This window comes from Plectropomus leopardus, chromosome 12 (genome assembly GCF_008729295.1).
Source record: "Plectropomus leopardus isolate mb chromosome 12, YSFRI_Pleo_2.0, whole genome shotgun sequence".
Classification (NCBI taxonomy): Eukaryota; Metazoa; Chordata; class Actinopteri; order Perciformes; family Serranidae; genus Plectropomus; species Plectropomus leopardus.
The window spans coordinates 25,065,080-25,091,261 of NC_056474.1; the positions used below are offsets into that span (position 1 = coordinate 25,065,080).

The 26,182-nt window shown below is 38.1% G+C and overlaps 1 protein-coding gene across 1 annotated transcript in view; it reads left to right on the forward strand.

Moving 5' to 3' along the window:
- The first annotated feature begins 17,923 nt into the window (after positions 1-17,923).
- LOC121951293 (presequence protease, mitochondrial-like) overlaps positions 17,924-26,182 on the forward strand; it is a 9,418-nt gene continuing 1,159 nt past the window's right edge. The window contains exons 1-13 of the mRNA XM_042497558.1: positions 17,924-18,124; positions 19,581-19,686; positions 19,922-20,028; positions 20,208-20,359; positions 20,727-20,841; positions 21,102-21,198; positions 21,779-21,939; positions 22,318-22,444; positions 22,895-22,983; positions 23,492-23,620; positions 24,083-24,196; positions 24,572-24,668; positions 25,249-25,383. Coding sequence (XP_042353492.1) covers positions 18,078-18,124; positions 19,581-19,686; positions 19,922-20,028; positions 20,208-20,359; positions 20,727-20,841; positions 21,102-21,198; positions 21,779-21,939; positions 22,318-22,444; positions 22,895-22,983; positions 23,492-23,620; positions 24,083-24,196; positions 24,572-24,668; positions 25,249-25,383 — 1,476 coding nt within the window. The 5' untranslated portion in view covers positions 17,924-18,077. The remainder of the gene's footprint in view (positions 18,125-19,580; positions 19,687-19,921; positions 20,029-20,207; positions 20,360-20,726; positions 20,842-21,101; positions 21,199-21,778; positions 21,940-22,317; positions 22,445-22,894; positions 22,984-23,491; positions 23,621-24,082; positions 24,197-24,571; positions 24,669-25,248; positions 25,384-26,182) is intronic.

Genomic DNA, 26,182 nt, shown 5'->3' on the forward strand with positions numbered 1-26,182 from the left:
ATAAGAACATTAAACGCTGTCTTTTGAAAAGCACTTAAATGTTACATCTCATCCTCCAAAATGCCCTTCTGCATCTTTCCCTTGAGGTACTTACTTTCTCAACAAGCAAGGGTTGCTGGATTTTTTTAAATAATGGAGATATTTGTAATTTGTAATATGTATCCTTCGTCTGCCTTCTCTCACACCTAACACCTTTTAGTGTTCAGACTTAATTCCAAATAAAATAAATTCTTGAAATGGTCATCTTTTCCAGTGTGGGTTTCAGCTCTGGAGGAAGGTGCTCAGTGAAGCTGCGAACCCCTTCAGCCTCTCTTTTTTTTTCTTCCTCTTCCTTTTTTCCAGGTGAGTGAGCGTCAGGGGAGATAAGCCTGTCACCGTTTCCCTCCAGACTGAAGCACAGGGAGCACATCTCAAACAGCAGGACGACTGGCCAACAGCGATAGCCGGCCAACATCTCCATGAGACGGGTGAGACGGGGGAGGTGAGGGGGGAGCAGGGAGAGACGCATCAAAAACCTGGCATAGTTTCACAGGAACTGAGGCACTCGGCAGACCTATCTGTGACAGAGCCCGAGTAATTGTTTTGCTTCCAAACGAGATTCACTTTGTTGTCGGTGCAGGGAGAAAAAAAACAGATGATTGATGGAACTAAGTAGTGAGTGATGGTGAATTTGAATGAGAGGCTTCACCACAGAATGGAAGCTGGATTTCAGTATTAGCAGCCATTTGTACTCGCTATGTCAGGGCTTGTCACACACTGCACACATCCTGTATCTCTTCAGCAGACACCCACTTGTTTTCTACCATTACGTACAACAAAAACTGATAAGGTAGAGAAAGTAAAGAAACAATTTTGTTTACTGGGGGAAAATTTTATTTTATGATATTCAATTGTCTTGTTTCAAGAGATAAAGGATTTAATTTTTACATGTAATGCCCTGAGCTATACTAATTCACCAAATATATATACAATTGAGAAATTAACATATTCCCTCAGAGTATACCAAGATAAATTCTTCAATAAAATGGAATGTCTTTATCAAACCTTGAGACTTGAGGTGAATCTACCTGCAAAATATGGATGATGGGGAAGGAGCATTTGGAATTTTATTTACCATGGAGTTTTTTGTATGTTTGTAAACAATCTAACAATTAAAATTACAGTGAAATATGAGAAATTGCAGCTAAATAATTTATTAATTTGTTTTCTCTTTATTTGGGATCTAATTGGTCAAAGTGTGACTTTGAGACAGTAAAAGAAAAGTTAAGTAAACTATCCCCTCAGATTATGGAGATATCTGTCTTGATAAGGAATCCATGGGAATTGCTTGAACTGTGAATATTTTTTTGATTAGATATATATTTTTTTATATTTCTCTTTCCTTTAAGCACTTGATTTTGTGCTTAAAGGAAAGTTTCAAAATATTTTTTCACTCTCAAAAAATGTTCTCACTTTCTGAAGACATCCTCACTTTACAAATAAGTCTAACTTTTTCAAAAATGTCCCAACTTTACACAATGCCTTCCCTATCTAAAGATGTGCTTATTTAACCATAAAAGTCCTCATATTTTTGCAGTGTCCCCACTTTCCAAAATAACTTTCAAGAATGTTGACATCCTGTCAAAACTGCCTTCAGTGGTGGAAGAAGTATTCAGTTAAAGTTAAAGATGCAATACTACAGTTAGTGTTGTAGTCGTGTCCAAGTCAGGTCTCGAGTCCCCAGTGTTCAAGTCTGAAGTACAAGTAAGAATCACTAAAGAGGAGTCCGAGTCAACTCTTAGTCGAGTCACCATTACCCGATTATGAGTCCCGAGTCCGAGTCATCATGATGCACCCTAACAATGCTCGTATAAAAATAAAAGAAGTCTATATTAAACATAAATGACACTATTCCAAAGGGAGATTGATTAAAATTACAGTCTTGTGCTTTATACAGTATATAGGTTTCAGCATCAAAATATACTTAAAGTACCGAAAGTAAAATCACCCATTATGCAGAATGGCCCATTTCAGTCACTTATTATATTATTGGATTATAGGCATTAAAGTGTTCATCACTTGGTAAAGGCAGAGCTAATTTTATGGTACTGCTGTGTAGTTCAATATTAATATTTGTCTCTGAGATGTAGTAGAGGTAAAAAGTTGCGAAAGATGACAATACTCAAGCATACAACAAGTACCTCAAAATGTGCTGAAATGCTGTACTTAAGTAAATTTGCTTAGTTACATTACTTACTGTCTTAATTTTTCATTTACATGTTTATTTTTTTCAGAAATGTCCTCACTTGCAAATATGTACTAACTTTCCACATCTAACACTGCTCAGTAAGAAGGCAGTACAAGGACACACACACGCGCCCTGCTTTCTTCCATACAACCAAGCACATGCGCGCACTTAAAATGTCTCCCTTTCCGACGCATGCACACATACACGTCTCTCTTAATAATGTGCACACACACATATAATTCCCCACACACCTCCACACAATGCGTACAGTGCCATCGGGGCTAATAAATGTTCTCCGGGTTAATTATGCGTGCTGCCCATTAGATGGCCGTCCAGGTCAGAGCCGACATGTGTAATTTCCCTGACGTTTATGAATGAAGGCCAACAGCCCACTAGAGGCTCATGGGAAGCAGGTGGCTGCTGGACGCTGGCTCTCCAACAGGTAACAGGGGGCTTGTTTAGATTCTACAGCATTTTGAAATGGTCAGGTGCTACGGCCAGGAGTTTCATCTCCTAATGACACACCTGAACTGTGAAAGAGAAGAGAACTTCAAATGTTACTTTTTGGAGGGCAAACATGTAAACGTTGAAGTGTTCCAAAATTTATCTGTATTTTGTAACTCTAACATCTTCAGCTGGTACAGTATATTCTCTCAGTGAACCACTTTGGCTGGTAACCACTTGTCATTTCACCATTACTTTGTTCAGTAGGGTATAAAAAGGGTAATTTTCTGCCTCTATTTAAAAAGTGGTGAGTGTGATCTGCTCTCCTAGCTTACCCTGACCCACAGAATCTATAAAAGGATGAAAAGTCAGATATGTCAGAGCTCTAAATGTGAATGTTAATTGGAGTCAAACTGTTAAACCTGCAGCACATTTTTTTGTAGGAAATGGAAAGTCCGCACTGTACCTTGCTGCTGGAGTTCGAAGAATTTTCTTAAGCAGTGATGCCTATGGTCATTTGATAATTGGTAAATGAGTCACTTTGTGTTTTAAGAATCAATTTGCAGTTATACTTGAGGAAATTTATACCATAATGTACCACACACAAAAGTCTCAGTATCAATGCTCCCAACAAAAGGTTGTTGGGATATAGCATTATACAGCTCTGATTAGAAGCTGAACAGCCACGTATTTCTCTTAGTTGGTGGTGGAGACCAAAAACATAGCAAAAAAGAGAATGCATATCAGTTTTACAGCCCCCTGTTGGTGAGAAAAAACATGACACCAAATGAAGGTGAACATTGCTCTTTGTCTGCAAGATGTGTAACTGTTTGCAAACACATTCGCCACAGCAACTGTGTGCCCCATTAAAATGTACTATAAGTAATAACCCAAATAAGAAAAGTTGTGTTTTCATTATCTTAGAATGAACCGTTTATTTCAAAATATGGAACAGGTCCTCTCCCGTTGAGTCCATCATGTGGATCTTCAGTATCCCAGAATGAACAAATCAGCGTGGCTCTAGATAGGGCCTTTCGCATTTTCACATTTTTGCTTTAAATGTCAGCCACTGTACTTTTTCTACACACTTTGCACAGAGGAGACATTTCAGTTTGCACCTTTAAACTTCCCGTAAAGGCACAGCACAGTGCACTGCTGCTTTCCCAGAAAACGCAAAAGGTCAATTCATATGGACCGTGTGACATAAATGTCATAATCCACCCATGTCCGTGAGTGTCTGCATGGACCCTATATGTGGACGTCCGAGTGCAGACCATTTTTTGTTACCTCACAGACTGTAGGCATAGCAAGCGTACCAACTGTGCCACCCATATCTCTAGTTCCATCTCGAGTCCAGTCCAAAGTACTGCGCCAGCCACAGCCACCATGGTGAAGTTAGTTGTAAAATGGACTTTTGACACGCATTCACAGAAGACCTAGAAGCACTGTTCACTTTGACTTTTACCCAATGTTGGCAGTAGGAGGATGGTAAACTCACCTCTCACCCTGCCAGGGGGGCTGATAAGGACGGTCAATTACATTATGAATAGAACGGCATGCATGTCCAAGTGACCACAGCTGTCCATGGATGTTCAGTGCAAAAAGTATGTGTGAGCCTTAAATGGGACTTCTTCTAGCTACGGTATGACCTCAATGGGCTTCATTGCCTGGGGCCCAGATTCTAGGATCGCCACTAGCAATATCTCAGGGTTGTGTTTACACTTTGTTAAAGGCATTTAAAAGGCCAAAAACAAAAACTTGTTGCCACTTTTAACTGCAACTTTTAATGGATGACATGAAGGAATGCAGCCATCAATTTTTGTAAGTGTTAATCATGTGTCAAGGAGGACAAAATTTCCCTTGTCAACTTGAGTCTTACATAATGTTATCCATATCAGTGACTTTTCCCATTCAAAAAATGACATTAAATCAACCAATGATAGACACAGACAGAGGACAAATTGACCTTTTGTCAGCTGTGCTGTTTACTGTTTACTTTAGTGTATATGATTTATGCAGGTGTGACACAGTGTGAGCCATAAATCTATTTACACTCAACAACCTGTGTGTTACCTGTTGACGGAACCAGGCTAATGAATGATCTATGAGCTCAGCAGCAATGAGACCACCAGCACAATGGGCTTATATTATAACACATGACCTCCTCACACACACACACACACACACACACACACACACACACACACACACAATTGGAAAGATGCTCCTCTTTAAGTTGCAAATGCAAATGTGTGTTTAGCTCTTCTCCTTTCACAACTCTTTTTTTATGACAGTCTTTTTTTTTGTGGCCCCATTGGGGAAAGCTCATGAGGGTTTACATCATCCCACCCACCCCTCCCCAGCACCCCCAGCACCCCCACCACCAGCCCATCTCCATGTGTTTGTATTTTAACAGCTCTCCTGGCACTACTTCATTATTGAACATTTTCTCTGACATATTTCCTGATCACTTCTACAATCTGGGGACGCCTGCAATTAAAATTTCCACAAGGGAACAACACAAAAAAAGTGATAAAAGATATCTTTCTGCGTTTTCCATTGCGTTATCTGATAAATATTTCTCTTCTGAGATGGAGTGTCTCACGAGTTTGGGGAAAAAGTAGTGAATAAAACCTTATTTGTACTTTGTCACCTCTTTTCAAAGTGCTGGGGTTGTCGAGAGGTTGCAGGGAGGTAAAAGCACACTCTTAGGTGTATTTAGCGAAGCTACCGGATGGGACACCTCACCCACGCATCACCCATTTACAACCATCTGAAAGCAGAGATGGCAACATTGAGAACTCGAGTGCTGTCGAGTACAAAGTGAAGCAGTGAAGGAATCTGGGAGGAGGGTATGTATTGAGGAAAAACTGTGGGTTTTGACTTTGGAAGCCATTTTTTTGGTTGTTGAACACCAGCACCAGACTGTTTGGTCTTCCAAAGAGGTGCACAGTGGCAGAATTATTGCATATTGCCTATGACAGCGATAACGACTCGCCGCATATTGGGATTATACTGCTGTGTGAAGTCTCGGCACCCAGCCTATTAAATATGCATGAATGTTTGAAATGAATTTTGGAGGATTTTTCCCCCCTTCTTCTGCCCCCTCCTCTTCATTGTCAAACTATATAATCATATTCCTGTCTATTAAAATTCAGATGAATAATTTAAATGTATGACAACAGCCAAGCTCTGAAAGAGAAGGTTTCTGTTCAGCAGCTGGCAGACAAGGTTGCTTTTGATGAGTGATGCATGCTAAATTGACATTGTTGTGGTGGAAAAAAGGCGACGCAAAACAATAAAAGAAAAAAAACAATCCGCCCAAAAATTTCACCCCTGTGAAATTCGACGCCACAACTTCAAAAGTATGACACAGAAACATATTGGCAGATATGAAAAATTCAGCAAGGTTACAGCGAGGCTGCAGCAGGTGGAAGCGCACTGTTGTGTCGGCAAACACCTGTCAATCTCGGACGTTTCACAGAGTTTAATTCCAGTCAATGACTTTATCTGCATGACAGTTGTTCAGAAGCAATTCTGCCAAGTGCACAATGTAGGCTACGTTTTAACAAACAGAAAAACAATTCTGGGGTTCAAACCAAACACTCACTTTCAGTGTGTGCACATGCAGAGCTTGACAGTGACAGCAAATGAAATAATGTTGCTTCGTATCAAACGTGAAATTGAAAGCATCCTCGGTGTGTGTCCTGTCTGAACACTTCACCAAAACATAAAGAAAAAAATGATAGAAATGTATAGAGAGACAGAATGTAACATGCACACTGGAATTGAATGTAAAGAAAAATGGGGGAAAGAAAGGACCCTGAAGAAAATGTCAAATCATAACAGATCTGTTTTTGAGGGTTTTCTATTTACTTTGATTAGTTTAATAATTGTATTGCTTTATTCCAAAATGACAACCCCAATGGTTTTACCTAAAACATTTTAGGGGGGTGGGGGTGTAATGTTCACTGTCTACCTCTCTTCAGTCTCTCTCCACCCGCTAACATGTGGCTTTTTAATGCAACGGGAATGCATACGATTTGCAATCCTCACCACTAGATGTCACTAAATCTCCCTAAATCTTACACATTGTGTTTTTTGATTTAATATTGAACTCCTGTCTCATGTCAGCACTGACTTTGTCAAATTTTTCAGTAACCATGACAACAATCTTTCCATAGTATTTTGACATGCCGTAACATAGACAATGACATGTTGATTATGTTTCTCTTAACAAGGAACTGGCATTATAAACTTTTTTCATACAGCATCTTTCAAAACAAAGTTGCAAAGTCCTTTGCATGGTAAAAAAAATACTCATTTCAGGACTGCAGTAAAATAAAACAAAAGTAATGTAAAAAGTAGAAGGCAATAGCAGTAAAAAGACATGCTGGATATAAAGTGATGTGCTCACAATGATAGACAAAAAAGTGTTTTATAAAAATAAAAAAGAAAAGTTTTGAGAAGTGACTTTAAAAGATGGCACTGATTAACAATAGTGACTAAAAGAGGCCAGACTATTACACTGCAGGAGATGTGTGAGAGTTTGTAAATGGATGTTTGCATCAAGTTCTGTTGTTGAACCCGGTCCCTGTTTACTTCAATTCATGAAGGATGTTTGCCTTTTTTTGCATTCTCCGTTCACTGTAGAGGTATGCGAAAACTACATGTTCTTAATGCATTCAAGGTAGCACTTGGCTAGTATTTAATATACAAATGGTTAATCAAAGTATTTGACATGGCCAAAGTATTCCTTGAAGATAATAGTGTCGTTGAAAGATATATGCCCTTTCTTTGATATGATATAACTTAAATGAAATTTAGTTTAACCAGTATTTTATTATCTATCTGTGTGGTTTGATGGGAAGCACTTTGTGCATGTAGTTTCTTTCTTGTGAAGCCTGTTTCTTTTATGAAAGGTGCTATACAAATAAAGTTTATAATAATGATAATTATTATCATTAAAGATGAAATAGATGAATTAATTTCCAGATTTTTATAATAATGTTTCTTTGCTCTGACTGCAGATGCAGAGAGGAAAAAAATACATACTCCTGTGTAGGAACAGACTGAATCTTACGGAGATGAGACAGGCTGGATGCGCGCACACAGAGATGTAGAGATAGACCGTGTATGTGAGCGAGGGAGTCTGAGGGACTCGGAGAGTGCAAGCTTGAAAGCAAATGCAGAAATTGGAGATATAGCTGTGGGTGGAGGGCAAACTAACTTTGAACATTCATTGCAGTGAAGTTATTATCCGTCCTCTCTAGAGGTCACAGCCAAGGCTGCTGGGAAGGCTTCTCAAACAGGAAAAAAAACTCCCACATATTGAACTCACAGAGCACGATATGAGCTTTCACTTATTCCCCAGACATGCGGAGAAAATGTTCTTTGGATTGATGGATGGATGGATGGATGGATGGATGGATGGATGGATGGATGGATTGATGGATGGATGGATATGAAGATTTTTAACTCTGGCAATTAAGACTTAAGCTCCTGATTTTAATGTAAATGTTTTATAATTTTCTGAATATCTCCCTAATTTAAAACAGTAGTTTACTGAGGCTTTTGTTTTAATAGCTTTGGCTTTTTTTTTTTCCATCAGCAGGCTGTTCTCACAAACTGTTTGTACGTTTTGCTCTGCCTAAAGTGCAGTTAAGTCGATTGTGTGTAATTATCTTTTTTGTCTCCATAGTTTGATTTTTTTACTGTCCACTAACAGTACACACAGTAATGCGACATATTGTATAAAGTTGTTCAACAAACATCATTAGGTTTGCTTGTCAGTACAGAGTGTTAAATTGACTGAGGCAAAATTATACGATGTTGTATTATTTATTATTGTATTATTCACTGTAAATTATTTGAAACAAGAACAGTGTCTGGCTTTTGAGATATTGGGTAAAACTGCAGTGTAACTTCTATAGTCTTTTTGCAAAGAAAGTTTAGACTTCTAATGGGTGTTAATTATTATCATAAAAACATTTCTGCTCATTCAACATTACTTCAAGTTTTTATTGTACAAACTCTGGCATGAGAATGTGAATCAATCCCATTCAAAATCAGCACGGTGGCCTCGCAGCCACCCACTGAGGGGCTATTAGCAGCCAGCAAGCAGCTCAATACTAAACCCACAACACCCGAACAAGAGAATTCACAGCCAATAATGTTTTGAACCCAGTGGCCTCACGCGTTATCGATTCCTCGTTCCATGTAGACACAATGTGTGGTTCACCGGTGCTCAGATGGCTATTGTGTTTGTGTGATGTTTCATTTTTGTCAAATTTTACCGTAGTCGAAACAAAAACAGCAGAGCCTGAGGCTGTGTGTCAGGAGGGCCATCTGAGTCTGAGGTACGAGGGTGAACGTCCAGACGATCCGTCCAGATTAGTGTCAAACAGTGGATCGACGCTCCAGATTTAACCAGGCAGACATAGGTGACTGTCTGTAGTGTGGGTGTATCCAGGGACAGTGTATGTCTAGGAAGTGTGGGCAAACTTTAGGACCAGTGTCAATCAAGTGACAGTTTTCAGAAACTATTATTGCTGTGTGTCTGTGCTCTTTTATTTCTATTTCAGCAAGGACAGATTTGAGTTGTAGACCTTGAGTGAGGACGTTTTCAGAAAGTATGGCCAGTTTTCTCTTTTAGGGCTTGAAGGTTGAGGTAAAATAATTACTCCAACAAATGTTTGTCTTTTCTCTTTTCAAAGTGGTTCTGAAAAGTTTGTGGCATTATCGTTATGAGGGACGACAATTATCATCAGTTGACCTATCCCCATGACAACTAAGAAAACTTCTTTCACTGAGGAAGACTGTGAGATGCTGTTGAAAGCTCAGGATGAGGTAGATAGTGGACCTTAAGTTTAAGATCCCATATTGTACTCATTTTCAGATTCATAGACCCAAATTTTAGGTCTCTGATATAACATGTTAAAAATATGTTTAAAAAAAACACATTGTTTTTCCCATACCATCTGCCTAACCTGTGTTCATTCTCTGTCTGGAAATCTTTGTTTTTTCACCTGTCTCTACTACAGAATGTCATCATGCCAAACTGTTCCGAACATGGATTTACAGGATTTACAGATTTACATAGTGGTTGCAATGCGACCATAACGTAGTTATTAAAATATGTAACTATCACTTATGTTTTTTGCCACAGAGCCTTTTTTCTGCAATGATTCAAAATCTATCAATGGAAAAATACCATAGGCTTTTTAAAGATGAAACCAGGGCAACGTAAGCTTCTGGGTTTGCCCACAGAAAACATCATCCCTGGAGCACTCTATATACCCCCCATGTTAAAATACCCCACTTTTCAGCAGAAATAAACATGTTTACAGCCTTGTACAAAAAATGGTTTTGGTCTCTATAGCTACTGTCAACATTCATGAAAACTGTATGGGCAGTGAATGTTTTTATAACTTAAAAGGCCCAAAGTTACACGCATTTATGGATGGGGCCGCTTGCTGGACAGGCTGTCTGTGAGTATTACTACTGATCGTTGCAGCCTGTAAGTCAGATCCACCCCTTGCTCCTCCAAAGCTCCACCCTCTTGTCCAAATATGGTCACTTCTGGCTCCAAAAAAAAAAAACAAGTAGGGACAACCTAAATGAAATCTAAAGGCTTGGTACTTCTTTTTGTAGTTTTGGACAAAATAAAATTGCTAGGGGCCATGATAACCTGTCAATGAGGTCCAAGGTAGAAGTACAAACATGTGTGTACTGTTGTATTCATTGTGTGTGTAATTGTCTACATGGTGTATTGTCTTCTCACCGATATTCTGTATGTTTTTATCTTGAAGTGGAGTAGAGAAGAAAGCATTATATGTGTTTCCGTGGAGACCATCTGCAGTGGACATGCACTTTATTTGTGTAGCTGTGTATGTGTGTGTGTGCGCGCCTCTCTTATCAACACATTCAGCACTGACTGTTCCTCTGGAGTCTCCACTCAATAAGTTGGCAACAAATGCAAAACCTGCGAGATCAAAGAGAATATCACCCTGCTAATTCGACCTCAGATCAGAGAGAGATCTTCAAATTAAGTGCGAGGTTTTGAAGTAAACGCTGTTTTGCCACCACGTTTCATTTATTTTCAGCTGCAGCAGTTTAATTGGCCCCAGAGGTGAGGAGGAAAGTGGATGGGATGGGGGCGCAGACCCAGGGCCAACTATCCATCTAAAATGTGCGCTAATGAAACGGTCTGGGGAGAAATTGACATTTCTGTGCAAAAAGAGCAAAGCCCAGTCAGATCGCCTAGTGGCCAAGCAAAGAGCCCTGTGGGACGTGCACTCTGGAAGCAACTCAGTATCTCATATCATATAGGTATTAATTAGACTCTGCATAACAGATTTTCACAGCTTTTATCACAAAATATGTCCAGACACAGAATGTGACCTCTGTTGCACATGTAGAATGTTTCATCCTTTCTGAGCACCTGCATGAGCAGCTGTGATGAGGACACATCCCAAGAGGTAGGCGTCAGGTTGAACATTTAAATTCCTTGTTGCTGTTTACTGCCTCAATGTTTTTCACTAATGGCTGGCATCAAATGGCTTCATACTTTAATACATGTTGTTATATAGTCTGAAACAGCTTCATTCCGAAATACATTTACCAAAACCAATCCAATTTCAGGGAGACAAAATTGTTTCTACATATTGTTCGATATCTCAAAATTACAGCTCATTCCATTTGGTAAAATACAAGATTTCATATACAAACATCCCCATCCCGCTCACTTCTATTACCTGATGCAAAAGGGGCTTGGTGTTATGTGACTGAATTGAGGGAGAAGGCATGGCTCTGCCTTGCCGAGGTGGACTGGGCTTAAAGTAAACAGCCCGTGATAATTTATTTTATCAAATACCCAACCTTTATTTGCCCTTTGTGAGGAGAGTGATAAAGGCACGGCGAGGGCGTTATGTGATAAACCTTAGCACTGATAGGGCGGATGGCTGACCAGTGCAAGCCAAAATGCCACCACGTACAATGGGTGTTTCATCATATGCACTGAATGTGATTACTGCAGAGCTCATGATGTCAAATAAAGATAGAAACACAATGAAACGTTTTAATTATTTCAATAATAAGGAGTCAAGATTTACTATTGTCAGCAAGCAGTTATTGGTACCTTTGTGTTTTTTCACCCTGCTTATAGTGTGGCTTAAAGCTGCAGTTGCTAATTTTTATAAAAAATAATCTTTGTCAAATTTGCTGAAGTATTTTCTGAAACTATAGACCATATTTTAAGATGGACAAGATGACAGCTCCCAGTAAGTGAAGCCCAATAGCTCAATCGCTCCCTGGTGGCTGACTGCAGTACAGGCCACAGAGCCTGCCCTCTCCATGTTCATGTATGGGAGATGGGCAAAACTAAAAACTCAAAAGTACACACCAAATAAATTTTTCCCAAAGTTGGTTTCACTCATTCAAGGTAGTTCTCATCGCTTTGATGTTTATTAAGTGTTCATTTTTACCAAAAAGTTGGTTTTAAAGAGTTATTTAATTGTACAGAAAGGGGATTTTCTGCCATAATTCACAGCGGTGTAAGCATATCCGTGCACTGACTTTCTGTGGTGCTGCTAGCAATTGGTCACGTCAGTGTTTTGATGAACTCTACCACTGTGGAGATCACAACTGCACTGACTGCGAATAACGTCACTAGCGTAAGATAGCAGCTGCCGTACCCCGGATATTTTGGCTTCACTTAAGGATACTGGGGGAAAGTAGGGATGCGTCATCCATCTTTATTTTCAGTCTATGGCTAAAGCTTTTACTATACTCATACATCACTAAATGTGACAGATAATCTGCGAGGAAAAACAAATCATACTCCTCTGCCTACTCTATTGACTTGAACCATTTTTCTGTGTAAAAACAACCAATCAGAGTCAAGGAGGCTCTGATGCAGCTGTGAATTATGTCAACCATGGCCTGTGAACTGCAGTCAAACTAGGCAGCCTTGATGAAATATTATTCAAACTTTTGTTACTGCATTGCATTTTTCTTACCTCAAATGTTTTATTATATTATATATATTATATATTAGATTTTTGTGTACTGTTTATCTGCAAAACGAGAGCTTGTGACCAAGCCGTCATGTTGAATACAGTTGGATGAAGTACCAAGCACTGCCCACCAGCCAGATCAACTTTCTCATGTTACAGCTAAACTGTACACTAAAATATGAGTAGCAGTAACATGAGAGAGTTGGTACGGCTGGCGGGTAGTGCTCGGTACTTTGTCAACTATTTCAAACATGGCAGCCAGGTCACAAATGTTCTCATTTTACAGATAAACAGGACACTAACATATGTTTCTTAAAACATTTAAATTGTGAAATAGACACTGCAGTTTCAGAATGTTGTTTCATATTTAATCAGCACAGCCTAGGTTGACAGTTTGACTGCAATTTATCAGTTGTGATTATCATGATCTCTTCTTTTTGGTAAGCCACGGTCTGATTTTAGCAAATGTAATTAGAGGCAGTATGGAGAGGAGAAGGGACATGATTTTTTCATATGTCTTTCATAGCAGTAGTGACAGTTTCAGCAAATATGAAACAAAGTTATTCTCATAAAAGCAACTAACTGTAGATTTAAGAGAGGATAATGCCCTCTGGTCAGTCAGATTTTTCCAGTACTTTTGTTTATAACCAAATATCTGCAAAAGTCATAGCATTCCTATCAGCTTCAGCTATATGTTGAATTTAGTGCTAATTAGCAAATAACAGCATGCTACATGTGTCTCTCTCTTTGTAAGTGAGTCTTGTGCATATAGTCTATAGTCCTTATCCAAGGCATTTCCTTGATGTTCTTGGATTTTACCTCACGTTTATATAACTTTTGACTGACTGAAAAATAAATAAATGCAAATGTAAGGTTAACAATTGCAGTTTTTGTCACACCTTATCAGAGATCCAAACTGTGTCTATGCAAGGCAGTATACCTACAGCTAAATATGTAAACTACATGGACAAAACTATATGGACAGCAAACAATTACGCCCATGGTGATTGTTAAACATTTTATTACAAAATATGGGCAATTATCTGCTACTGCAGTCTTAAATATTCTGGTTTCAGGCTTTGCACCACATGTTGGAACCTGGCTGCAGGGATTTGATCTTCAGCCACAGGAGCATTAGTGAGTTTGGCTACTGATACTGGGTGATAAGTCCTGGCTCTCAGTTGACACTCCAGTCCAAAAATCGTTGGATGGTGTTGAGGTCAGGGCTCTGACACACCAAACTGATGCAGAGTCCTGCACAGGTCTATTTTTGCAAACCGTACCTGCCCATACCAGTAAAGTTTGGTACCAGAACTGACCTGTTACCCGTCATTATCTTTAAGTCAAAGCTGCACCCGTTAATAAAAGTTCCTTAAATATAAGATAAATAAGAGTACTCATTAAAAACTAAAAACCAGGAACTAAGTAAACGCTACCATAAGTAAGGAATAGATAAAGGATACAAAATAAATAAATATAGTATTAATAATAAGTAACAACAATGAGACAATAAGAACAATAAGACACAAAAAGGAACAAATGATAATAGATAAAAATGTTTAAAAAAATAATAAAATAAAATAATATAGTATCTAGTAATACAGTAACCAAGACTAAAAAAAAAAGGTAGGAGTTTGCTCTTAAAAATATCAACCCCCTCTGCTTCCCTCTGGTCTTCAGGCAGGCTGTTCCACAAAGGTGGAGCATAGTAATAACAAAGACGCCTCACTGTGAGTTTTTGGTCTTACTTTTGGGACTTTTAAAAGCCCACTTCCCGAAGACCTTAGGGTACAAGAAAGCTCAAAAGATAAAATCAAATCTGATAAATAACTAGCACCAAAATTATTAAGAGCTTTAAAAACTAATAAAAGCATCTTAAAAGCTATCCTGAAAAACACTGGGAGCCCAGTGCAGAGCTGTTGGTCCCGGACAGGGTCTCTTCTCGGGTGGGCCTGCTGAGTTTGAGACAAGTTGCAGGGGGCTTTCACCACTGTTGTGTCATTGAGAATAAAATGAGCTGTAGCTTGATAACAATGATTTAGATGTCAAAATATTACACATACACTGCACATCTTTTTTATTTGTTTGATTCTGTTCTGACTCGCTGCCCGCTCGCCTGTAGTTAATTTTTACCCTTGTCCATACTTTTTTTTTTACCCATTTCACAGCTTTTTGCGGGTTACATCAGGTACCCGCTGGTACCGGACCCAGTGCAGGACTCTGCTTCGATGGGGACAAACAGGAAAGGGACACACAAATACTGTTGACACAAAGTCTTAAGCACAATATTTCCCTTAACAAGAGGTCGAGCTAAAACCTTGACACCGATGTGGATAGGACTGTCTTCGTACCTTTGGCTTTATAACAGTAAGAATATGTAGCAAGTGGTTGCTGGGGGAAGAAACATTCATACTCAGCAAACTGTTGCTGGATAACAGAGCTGTGAAAGATAGAAGCGAGGAAGAGCGTGAGAAGCTGAGGGTTTTGTTTTCCATCTGACACTGATGGATAGCTTAAGCCTGGATGAACCAGCGTCTGGACAGTCCAGACCTTTATGAAATCCTGAGGATTACCTGGAGGAAAGAGCACATCAGCGCCAACATGCTACCAGTTACTCACCAATCTGGCAACACCACATACTGTATTCATTTTCCACTCCGTTTCAGACAGTATATTTGCGTTGTATTTGAGGATTTGTTGTTTGTGTGCCACAATACACAGCCTTGTTCATAGCTTGACCACTATGTGTTTACTTGATTCAAATAAGGGCTTTAAGAGCAGAGGGGTGTAAGGTTTGTTCAGCCTTAAAGAGTAGTATGTAATCCTTCGGTTGACCTTAAAGTCACCATGAAATGAAAAAATGACTTCTTTGATTTGGTTGCTATTTTTTTTCACACAGAAGTATAATCTCATGCAACAAAAATGTCAAAAAATCTATAAATATTGCTTTTTTATTAAAGAAAACAACCCAAACAAATGTAGCAATGCAGCAATGTTACGAAATCACTTCAACCCACTATTTTAATTTGACTTCAGAAAATCCTTGAAACAAGCTGAATTCCACTGGAATTACATCACATCAAGGCCACCTTTAGCCTTTCACATAATAGGGTTTGAGAGATGATTTTTTTTTTCATAGAGTCTGTTTTACCCCATTTTGTGTGATCAAGGTCTCTCCTGATAATGAACGTGCAGTGGCAGACTGGAGCCAGCTTCCATGTTGGAGGACGCTCCTGCTCTGTCAAAAAAAAAAAAGAAAAGAAAAAACTCTCCTGCCTCCTCACCAAGGCCTCCTATTCATGCTGCTGGAAAATCTCCCACATGCTGTCAGTGCAACACAAGGGATGACCGTGGGTGCCTCAAAAGATATTCAAAAAAAAAAGGAAAGAGAAAAGGCACTCTACTAGCTGTCAATACAAACAGAGTGAGGGGAAGAAAAGAAGTTGCACATGAAGTCCGTACTATAATAAGAACTAACTATACTCTTCCTATTCTAATCCCACGGGATCTCATTGTGAGTGAAGAACTCTGTGTTAGGGTTGTAGTGACAAAGTCATACCTTTTATAACCTGTTTTGATTCTTTTTGTTGTGATATACACTTGATGTATATCACATGTTTGCTATACGCTATATAGGAAGAATGTAAAGCTGTCATCTTGAGTACCTCCCTGCTACTTGCTTCACAGAGAACAGCATCTGATTTGGGGATATTGAAGTCTGCATTTCATTTGGGGGAGCTTTTTCAAATGCCACAGTATTGTCGCCTTCCTGTCATATAATTAGTCATGAAATGCAAACTGCAGAGAAGGTGGCCTCTGGTACTATTGCTATTATTATTAGTCAGGACTCTGTTATTAACCCTCTGAATCCTGAATCAGCATCAGTTTTCATGTGCTGCATTCAGATGCCTCTCATAAGCTATTTAACCACTTGAAAGTTAGACACATTGTTTTGATGTTTTTTAAAAAAAAAGCAAAAGGGGAAAGGCAATGACCAACTTGGCAAGAAAAGTCGCACATATCTAAATATGTATAATGACAATAATTTTATATTCAAAAACTATGTTATAGGGGAAAAAAAAGATTTAATACATTTAAAAAATATATATGTTTGGCACTTTTTGGGGTCATTTTCTAGTTTTGTTTTTTGTTTGTTTGTTTTTTTACTTTTCTGCCTAATTTCTGGTAATTTTCTTGTTACTTTTTTAAAAATTGATTTCTTGATGTTTTTTGTGCCATTGCTGCTCATTGCCTTCTCCCCATGAAATGAAAATGAAGGAAAAGAAGATAGCACCAGTAAGGAAAGAGTTCTAAGCCAAAAACTAGCATGTCAGTGAAAGGATTTTTACATAACATTGAGTCATTTGCAGACTATGAAGACTGGAAGCAGTCACAGTAAACTTCTAATCATCAAAAACAGTAATATTAATATAAACCATCTAATGTCAACTTTAGAAATCTCTCAGTAATAAATAAATAAATAATAAAAATCTTCTTTTGAAACAGATATGCTTTAAACAGTTTTCAGGCTCTACACTTCTAGTAAATGAAGTTTGCAATGTCATGGCAAACACAAAAGTTGTTTGGCAACACTGAATTACAGTTTTAATTCTGCAGTATTGTATGTAAATGTTTTTAAAAATGTGGGGGACGGTTTACACTTTTTTTATAATATTATTTTTTAATAAGGGTGGTTCAGCTGCACTTTCAGAGTGGAACATTAACAAAAAGATGTGACGCCTAACTAAGAAAGTGACTAACCAAACTACTTCTGTAACTTATGCTACTTTGCTGAACATGATCTTACAGCTACATCTGCTGGATAAGAGATTAAATTACATCTACAGGGAAATAAAATAAGATGAACTCCTTAGATAATCTTTTACGAATAATCGCTTTATTTCGAGGGAACCAAAAGTTGAATTATGACATAAAGTGGTGTAAAATATGTGTTACAATATTGCTGCCCTTCAAAAACACCCCATACCAGTCATGGTTTGGTAATATTAGTTATAGCCAATCGTAGTTGGTCTTCATTTCAAGTCAACCAATCAAATACAAAGTTGTTTGGAAGTGGGAGTTTAACTCGCGGATGTCTAATAGAGCCATGCTAAAATTGCTCAGCGCAATATTCGTAGAGTTCTAGTACGGATGGATAGGTTTAACTCGGCAGAAAATGGTTGTCAGATCTGCAATCTGCGCAGGCGTGGCGTCCATTTTTATGTGCGCAGCCGCTCAAATGTTTGAAATGTTTTACACACAGCATGAGAGGACACCGATCCAAACCAAAATAATATGAAATTAGAGACAATTTGAGTTAAACTGTGTGGTTTTTACAGCTGAATATACTCGGAGTACACATACTTAAAGAATTAGCGACTGACAAAGCCATGTTTCGGCAAACGAAGACGGTGCTCCAGAAACTTCGATGTGTAAGGTAAGTTAGCTAGCTAACGGTACAGCAAATTAGCTTGAACATACCTGGCATGTTTCCAAACATGTGTGCTACTTTTGTTTGTTGGAGACTTTGTTGTGTCGCGACAACATTAACTGGCTATTTGTGACAATACGATTAGCTATTGTGCTAGAAAGGGTGCTTTGACTTTGTCAGAGTGACATGGCATTTAAAGTGATGAAACAGCTGTGCGACCAAAGTCAGAGATGAGAACGCATCCTTCTGGAGTTATGTAGCTAACGTTGCCGTTAATACTTTTATATTAACTAGTATTTTAATAGAATAGCAGGTTTAGCCACCTTTGGACTGTGGTATGTAACTGTGGTTTGTAACTGTTGTTTGGGGTCATCGAAGCGAGCAAAAGGAGAGGATAGCTAGCTAATTCCGACCTCAGTCATGATAGCAGTTTTACTTAAAAAACTCATATGTTATTATAGCATATTGTGTTAGCTATCATTTCACGGCATGCAGACATTTAGTAGTAATTTTATGGTGTTTGCTTATGGTCTAAAATGTTGGCATACTCTTGAAAGGCTTTATCCATAATGAAATATCCACAAAAGGCATGCTCATTTCTAAGGATTCATTTATTACAGTGGTTACTTTTTATATTTGAAGCTAAGGCCCACATTAACTATAGTGTACTCTGGACAGATATATTTTGAAATAGAGAAAAAAACTTTTAATTTAAGCTTCATTAAGAATCATTAATGAACTGTGCCCTATTATGGGAATGTGTCAGCCAGTATGCAAGAAAGTCAAAAGCTGTAAAATGATTGTCAAAGCCAAAATTAAGTATATATGTGCATGTCAAACAGAAGGTTGGCCTCAAAACATATGTCACATCTCATTTATCCAGAAGCCAAACTTCTGTAGTTGCACAGCTCAGAGCTGGTGTTCTTCCTGCGGCCAATATGTTTGATTAATTAAAACATTTGGGGAGGAAAGTATATTGCGTGACTTGGGTGGACTGGAAAGTTGTTCCATTTTCTTTTGTAAAAACTGTGACAACTTGAGGGAGATAATGTTGATGAAGTGTTTTTCAGTTTGCCTATTTCATCTCAGAAGACTGGAAGAAAGCAAAATTGATCGTTTAATGTATACAACATAGTAAATGTGGCTATGAAGGATTTATGAATTATCTTCCTCTTAATGACAATTTCATCTTCAAGGAACCCTGAGTTGTTTCACTATTTTTTTGTTTTGTTTTTTGGAAAATGTGTCAGCTGCATTCTGATCCTGGCTTGTCTGATTTTATGGTGTATTGTAAGCCCATGCAGGCTGAGCATTAATATGAGCATGACACGGCATTTAAATCTTAATTTGTTCAATCATTCATATGAAATCTGCTTTGCTTGAGCAAGCATAGGTGAATGTTCCTTGTACTAATAGCTATTACTAAGTATTCTTAGTTTAACTAAGTATTTTCCTCTCCCAGTTTCAAAGGCAAGCAGTATACCAGGAAGCTGAAGAGCACTTCAGCACAAGAGAGGGCCTGTCAGTACCAACTAGGACAGAAAATCCATGGCTTTACAGTCAAAGAGGTAAACTTTGCATGACTTACAGAAGTATAATTAAGGCCTTATAAACTAATGCTGTTCAGATTTTAAATTGATATACTTTTAAAATGATATTGTTTTATGGTTGTCTCTCTATGATTTCATTGACCTTCTTGTACCAGTAATTGATTTGTAGCTGACATAAAACCTTGAGCCTTAATGAAAATGTCTACTATTATCAATCAAATGATCACTTTAGCTGCTAATTCTTTTTTCCTAGGTTGTAGTGGTGCCTGACTTGTTCCTCACAGCAGTGAAGTTGACTCATGATAAAACTGGAGCTCAGTACCTCCACGCAGCCAGAGATGATTCCAATAACCTCTTCAGGTTGGTGAGAATATGTGTCGCCTATTTTTTTAATTCATGTGTGATGGCAGATTTAACTTTCTCTCTGCAGTCACAGTTTACCACAGCATGGCTTTGAAATGTGTTTTACTTGTATAACAACACATCCTTGAACAAGAAAGCAATAAAAAACATATCTCTTACTCGTTCCTGTATTTCAGTGTCCAGTTCAGAACAACCCCCATGGACAGCACAGGGGTCCCACACATCCTGGAGCACACGGTGCTTTGTGGATCTGAGAAGTATCCCTGCAGAGACCCTTTCTTCAAGATGCTCAACAGGTCCCTGTCCACCTTCATGAACGCTTTCACAGGTATAGAACAATGATTTGAACCTAAATGTAATGTGTGTTCATCAGTTTCATATTACTGTAATGGAAATTCTCTGCCAGACTGTATCAGTTAAGATTTTATAGTGTTTACAGGTCAGAATATATGGATTCACATTTTTATATTCCAGATAATACGTTTGGACTTCTTAAAGTTATTATAGTGACTTAAATACGGACAATAAGAGAGAGTGTTTACATGCACCACTACAGGACGTACTTGATAAATTCAATAAAAAGCCGCTGTCATTATTTTACTAGTCCGTATCAAAAGAAAATTAAATGATGGTTGGTTATTTCTGAAATGTCTTTTTTGCGTGTGTTGTTTGTTTGTTTGCTTCCTCGTGAACAGCCAGTGACTACACCATGTATCCATTCTCAACCCAAAATGGGAAAGACTTCCAGAATCTTCTGTCAGTCTATCTAGATGCAGTTTTCTTCCCGTGTTTGCGAGAGCTGGATTTCTGGTGAGTTTTGACTACTCTGGCACAGTTCTGTGTTAGAATGCTAAAACTGCTCTGTTTTACTTCATTTGATGGCGTTACAAAAATACAGTAAACCACATTAACTGTTTAAATACTTGATAGTGATTCTGTCTTTCACTGTATTTTCTAACATTACTGTAATAAAGATAAAGTATTAGCAAATGTCACCTGACAGGTCTGTAACAGTTAGAAAAATGGAGGCAGCCTTGCTTACTTTGTTTGTGTATGTCGTAATTTTCCAGGCAGGAGGGCTGGAGACTGGAGAATGAAAATCCCACAGATATCAAGTCCCCTCTGGTTTTTAAAGGAGTGGTGTTCAATGAAATGAAAGGAGCTTTTGTAAGTCAACACTTCCCTAGTACCTGTCATTAACATTTAATTTGCATGGCTATTATCTGTTCTATACAGTGCTTTTTTTGTACACACACAGGCCATTAGGTGCTTTTCAACAGTGTCAACAGTTAAAACATTTAATGTACAAGTGAGTTTTTCCTACTTAAACTGTGAAAATCTATAAAAACTATAAAAGTATAGCAGAAAAGTTAAAAAAAAAAAAATTAAAAAAAAGAAAGTTTGCTCTGTTCAGTTGAGCTTCTCTTGAACAAAATGTCCTGTAATCCAGAAAAAAAACAAAGCAAAGCTATAAAAGGAGAACAAGGACAGATACAGATGCAGTTTGGTCAGTGATGACTGAAACAAATAATGGGATTTGGGAGTAGAATAACCAAATCAACTAATATGTTTGAAAGAATGAGAACAAGAAATTCAAGACACTGTGGCAATGTTAAATACAGCTTAAAAAATCAAAGGTTGTAACATATTTATATTGGAATTAGTAATGCTTTTCTCATTTTGGCAATGGCAGAATCTGAGAAATGTTTTGAGTCTGTTGTATGTTTGCCTGTGTGTATTACTACAGTCGGACAATGAGCGTGTGTACGCCCAGCACCTCCAGAACAAGCTGTATCCTGACCACACCTACTCTGTGGTGTCAGGAGGGGAGCCTCTGGCCATTCCCGACCTCACCTGGGAGCAACTCAAACAGTTCCACGCCACACATTACCACCCCAGCAACGCTAGGTAGAGGGACACACACGTACACAATGTAGAAACAACAGGAAATGTTTTGCACTGTTATGACATGAGAACAGAGCAAGAATAATTTCTTGCTGCAAACTGATACAGGCTAGTTAAAATCCACATTGACATCATGACATGGGTCTATGCTTTCAACTTCAGACATTTGTCAGTTTGTGCCCTCATTGCCCTCTCCATCCATCTGATTTGAAAAAAAAAGATATTGTCATTATTTATAGGAAACACGCATGTTGCTGTAACAGGACAGAAATCATGTAGCTTTTTAAATTTTGCATACATGTTTTAAAATGTTCCCTAAAAGCACTTTTATAATACAAACACATATACATCCATTCAGAGTTTTCACTATTTGTTCTTTAGGTTCTTTACTTATGGAGATTTGCCTTTGGAGCAGCATCTCAAGCAGATCGAAGAGGAAGCACTGTCCAAATTTGAACGCATCAACCCAAACACAGAGGTCCCGTCCCAGCCGCACTGGAGCAGCCCTGTGAGTTTGTAATTTAGACATATTATTGTAACATGTAAGGGTGAAAGGGTATTCAAGATTACAATATCATCTGACAAAAAATAGACATGTTTTATCTGTAAAATCCTTAAGAACTACTTCAGCTAAGTAAGATAATGTACTGCATTTATTCTTCCTCCAATCTTATATTGGTTTAAATAGCTTACTAAGGTTGTGTAGAGTCTGTCTAAACACAGGAAAAAATGCAAAACTAATGAAGACATAAGTCACATGTTACAATTCTTTATTTTGAAAAAAAAAAAAAAAAAAACAGCACTATCCAAATATTGGGTTCTTGTCAGTTTGAATTATTTAGATTCATTGCGTGTTGAATGATCACTTGCATGCATGGTTCTATTGTTTTATTTTTAGAAACGGAAATGCATTTAACAGTCAGTCTGATCTCACTGTGAACCTCACTGGTTTCCCCAGAGAGAAGACCATGTGACCTGCAGCCCTGATGCTATGGCTCCAGACCCAGCCAAGCAGGACACACTGTGTGTGAGCTACCTGCTGGGAGAGTAAGATCACGTCGTCTTTCTTTCTCCTGCTGTGTTACACAGAGACATTTATGCTTAAACCCATTTTAGTAGGATGACATTTATGAGATTCTGATGACAATGACACTGTATCATAAAGAACCATAATGCATTTGTGTGAGGAGAAAAAGTCTGATCTTGTTTTTCTGAAATAGTGCGGTAGTAATCACATAATAATCCAGGGCAGAATTAATTTTTTCATGTTTTTTTTCTGAGATTATCGTGCTAATCAAGAAAAATAAAAAAAATCAAGAAAATCTTCTTTTCCTCGTGTGAATGCATCACACTTGCGTAGTATCCTTTGTTTTTTCTAATCTCCTTGTGCATTTATTTACAGTGTGTGTTTTGTGTTACAGTGTGTATTTATAGTTATGTTGACAGTTTTTCAATCATTCTCGATTCATCATACAACAGTTGTTTTGTAGAAGTGAAGCTCTGAGCCTTCCCCTGTACTCAGTATCTGGTGTCTTGCTCTGGTTTCTCTTTGCAGCATCACGGACACATTTGAAGGATTCACTCTCAGCCTGCTGTCATCTCTAATGATCTCTGGACCAAACTCTCCCTTCTACAAAGCTCTCATTGAACCCAAGATAGGAACCGACTTCTCTTCTGTCGTAGGGTGAGTACATGAGCTTCAACATAACAGCAAACCTGCATTATACTTACTTGGGATCAGTTACAGTTAGTGGTTTGGTTAGAAAGCTCAATAACTGATTTCATTCTTACATATCCAACACATCTGATGGATATAACAAAAAAAAAATCCTAAGTATTTAATTACTTAATACAAATATCTATAAGAATGGCCCACTGCTTGTATATGTGTAATTGAAGGTGGAGTAGGTCATTCTGACAGGTACAAATATCTATTGACAGGATGGAATTTTCATAGCAGCTGGTGATTTTAATCAACTTATCCTTCATCTCTGAAGATGTAGCAGGATCAAAGAAAAATGTAATTTACAATGTATTTTTAATAAATCTACCTTCTACCTTGTGTTTGAAGCAATGCCTTTAAGGGCCTTTAAGCGTCTGATACTCATGTGTTGTTGAGATTGTGTTGAAATGTCCTTTTGTGCAGATATGACGGCAGCACCAAAGAGGCGTCATTCAGCATAGGACTGCAGGGAATGGCTGAGGAGGATGCAGAGAGGGTGAAACAAACCATCAGCCAAACCATCGATGAAATTATAGAGTAAGCACCGTGGTACCATTGGCTACTTTTATTTCATGGCTCTATTTTAATTGTGCACGGCTTCGTGTGAGTAGTGCCTGTATCATTTATTAGACAAATTCGCCCTCAAACTTTTATATTGTTTTTATAAATCCATAAAAGAGTTGATAACACAGACATGGATTAATAAAAGTAAAAAGCTCCTCACCTGTCATGTCACCCTCATTCACTGTTCAAGTTTGTACTGATACACGTTTTGTTTACATAAAGCAAAACCCAGTGCTTTACAGGAAGGAGAGACAAAACGAAAGTTTGTTGGAATATTGGAGGAATTCGAAATGTCCACACTAATATGTCAGATCAGTTTGCGTCATTCATCCTTATCTTTGCTCACAGGACAGGCTTTGAGGAGGAAAGAATCGAGGCTCTTCTCCACAAGATTGAGCTACAGATGAAACACCAGTCCACCAACTTTGGCCTGTCTCTGGCCTCGGTGAGTTCACTGCTGTTTGTCTCTAACCTCCATTTAATTTTCCCAACAGCAAGGTCACTTTATGTATTTATAAACCTCCATGTGGGAGGTATGTTAGCAGTACTATGAATGGTAGTTTGTGTGCGTAAAATCTTGTGTTACGGTTTGTTTTTTTCTGTAAATGTCCATACAAATCCAGAATGCAAACATGTCCGCAATTATCGTCCAGGGAGACAATCTTGTACACAGAGCGGTTTATTTGCTGATTTCTTTGTGTAGGATGTGGTACTATAATTCTAGAAACCATTCTCACTGTCCAAACGCCACAATCACTGAAAGAGAACATTGCTTATCTTCTTTACACAAGTACAACAATATTTAAAGATCTAAGATCTAAGATTTAAAGATTTAAAGATCATTTATATGTGAATTAGTAAATGTATTTTTCTGTCATTTTATTTTAAATATAAATCATGTTATGAAGTTCCTCTCTGACATAAGAGGAAGCAAGAGTAAAAGAGATAAATAGATTTTTTTGTTTTCTGAATCTTTTTTTTTCTCAGTGTCATTCTTGACATTTTCATATGGTTTGTGTTTCTAGTACATTGCATCATCGTGGAACCACGACGGCAACCCGGTGGAGCTGCTGCAGATCAGTGACAGTGTTGCTAAGTTCAGACAGGCTCTGAAGGAAAACCCTCGCTTCCTCCAGGACAAAGTTCAGCACTACTTTAAGGTGAATGACATGAGCACTTTTTTTTTAAACTGAGGATATTCTTGTTTATTTCACAAGGTACAGGGATGAAGAGGGGGTTTGACAGTCACCAGGTGTTTGCAGGGGTTATTGTTTATTAGTTGGTTATTTAATTATTACTCTTATTATTGTTTTAGTTCATCATGTGTGCATATGTTTAATTAATTAGAGTTTAGCTTTAAATTAATAAGGAAACTGGTTAATTAAAATTCAATGACCTATGGAGAAGGGGAGGAATTATATAATTTTGTACTTCTCCTTTTCGAATATGTAATCTTAAGTCTTATATTTTTCCTCTGTCTGCTTTTCTATAATCTAAAATATTATGTGTATTATAAGAGCCATTTGGAAACATTAATCACACTTTTCAATAACCATATTATATTTTAAATGCCACTGAACTGTGTGGCACTTTGCACCATGCGTCAGGAACATTGCACACACTCCTACAAGACATAATAACTCACTATATAAAATAAACAATTTACACTTACTAACTATGTTTTCAACATTCTGACGCAAATTGACACAAACAAGCCCAGGTTTCTCAGGCTCTCCTGTGAGTCAAACTAGTGACAAGCCTTAGCATCTCTCGTTTAGCCCAGTAAGGAGACATCCAGCCAGAATATGTGTAATACTTTAAAGGTGTGTGTGTGTGTGTGTGTGTGTGTGTGTGTGTGTGTGTGTGAGAGAGAGAGAGAGAGAGAGAGATATGTGATGTTAGGTGCTGGTTCGTGTGCTCATTCAAACCACTCCTGCTTTTTCAACTTGACTTAATCGA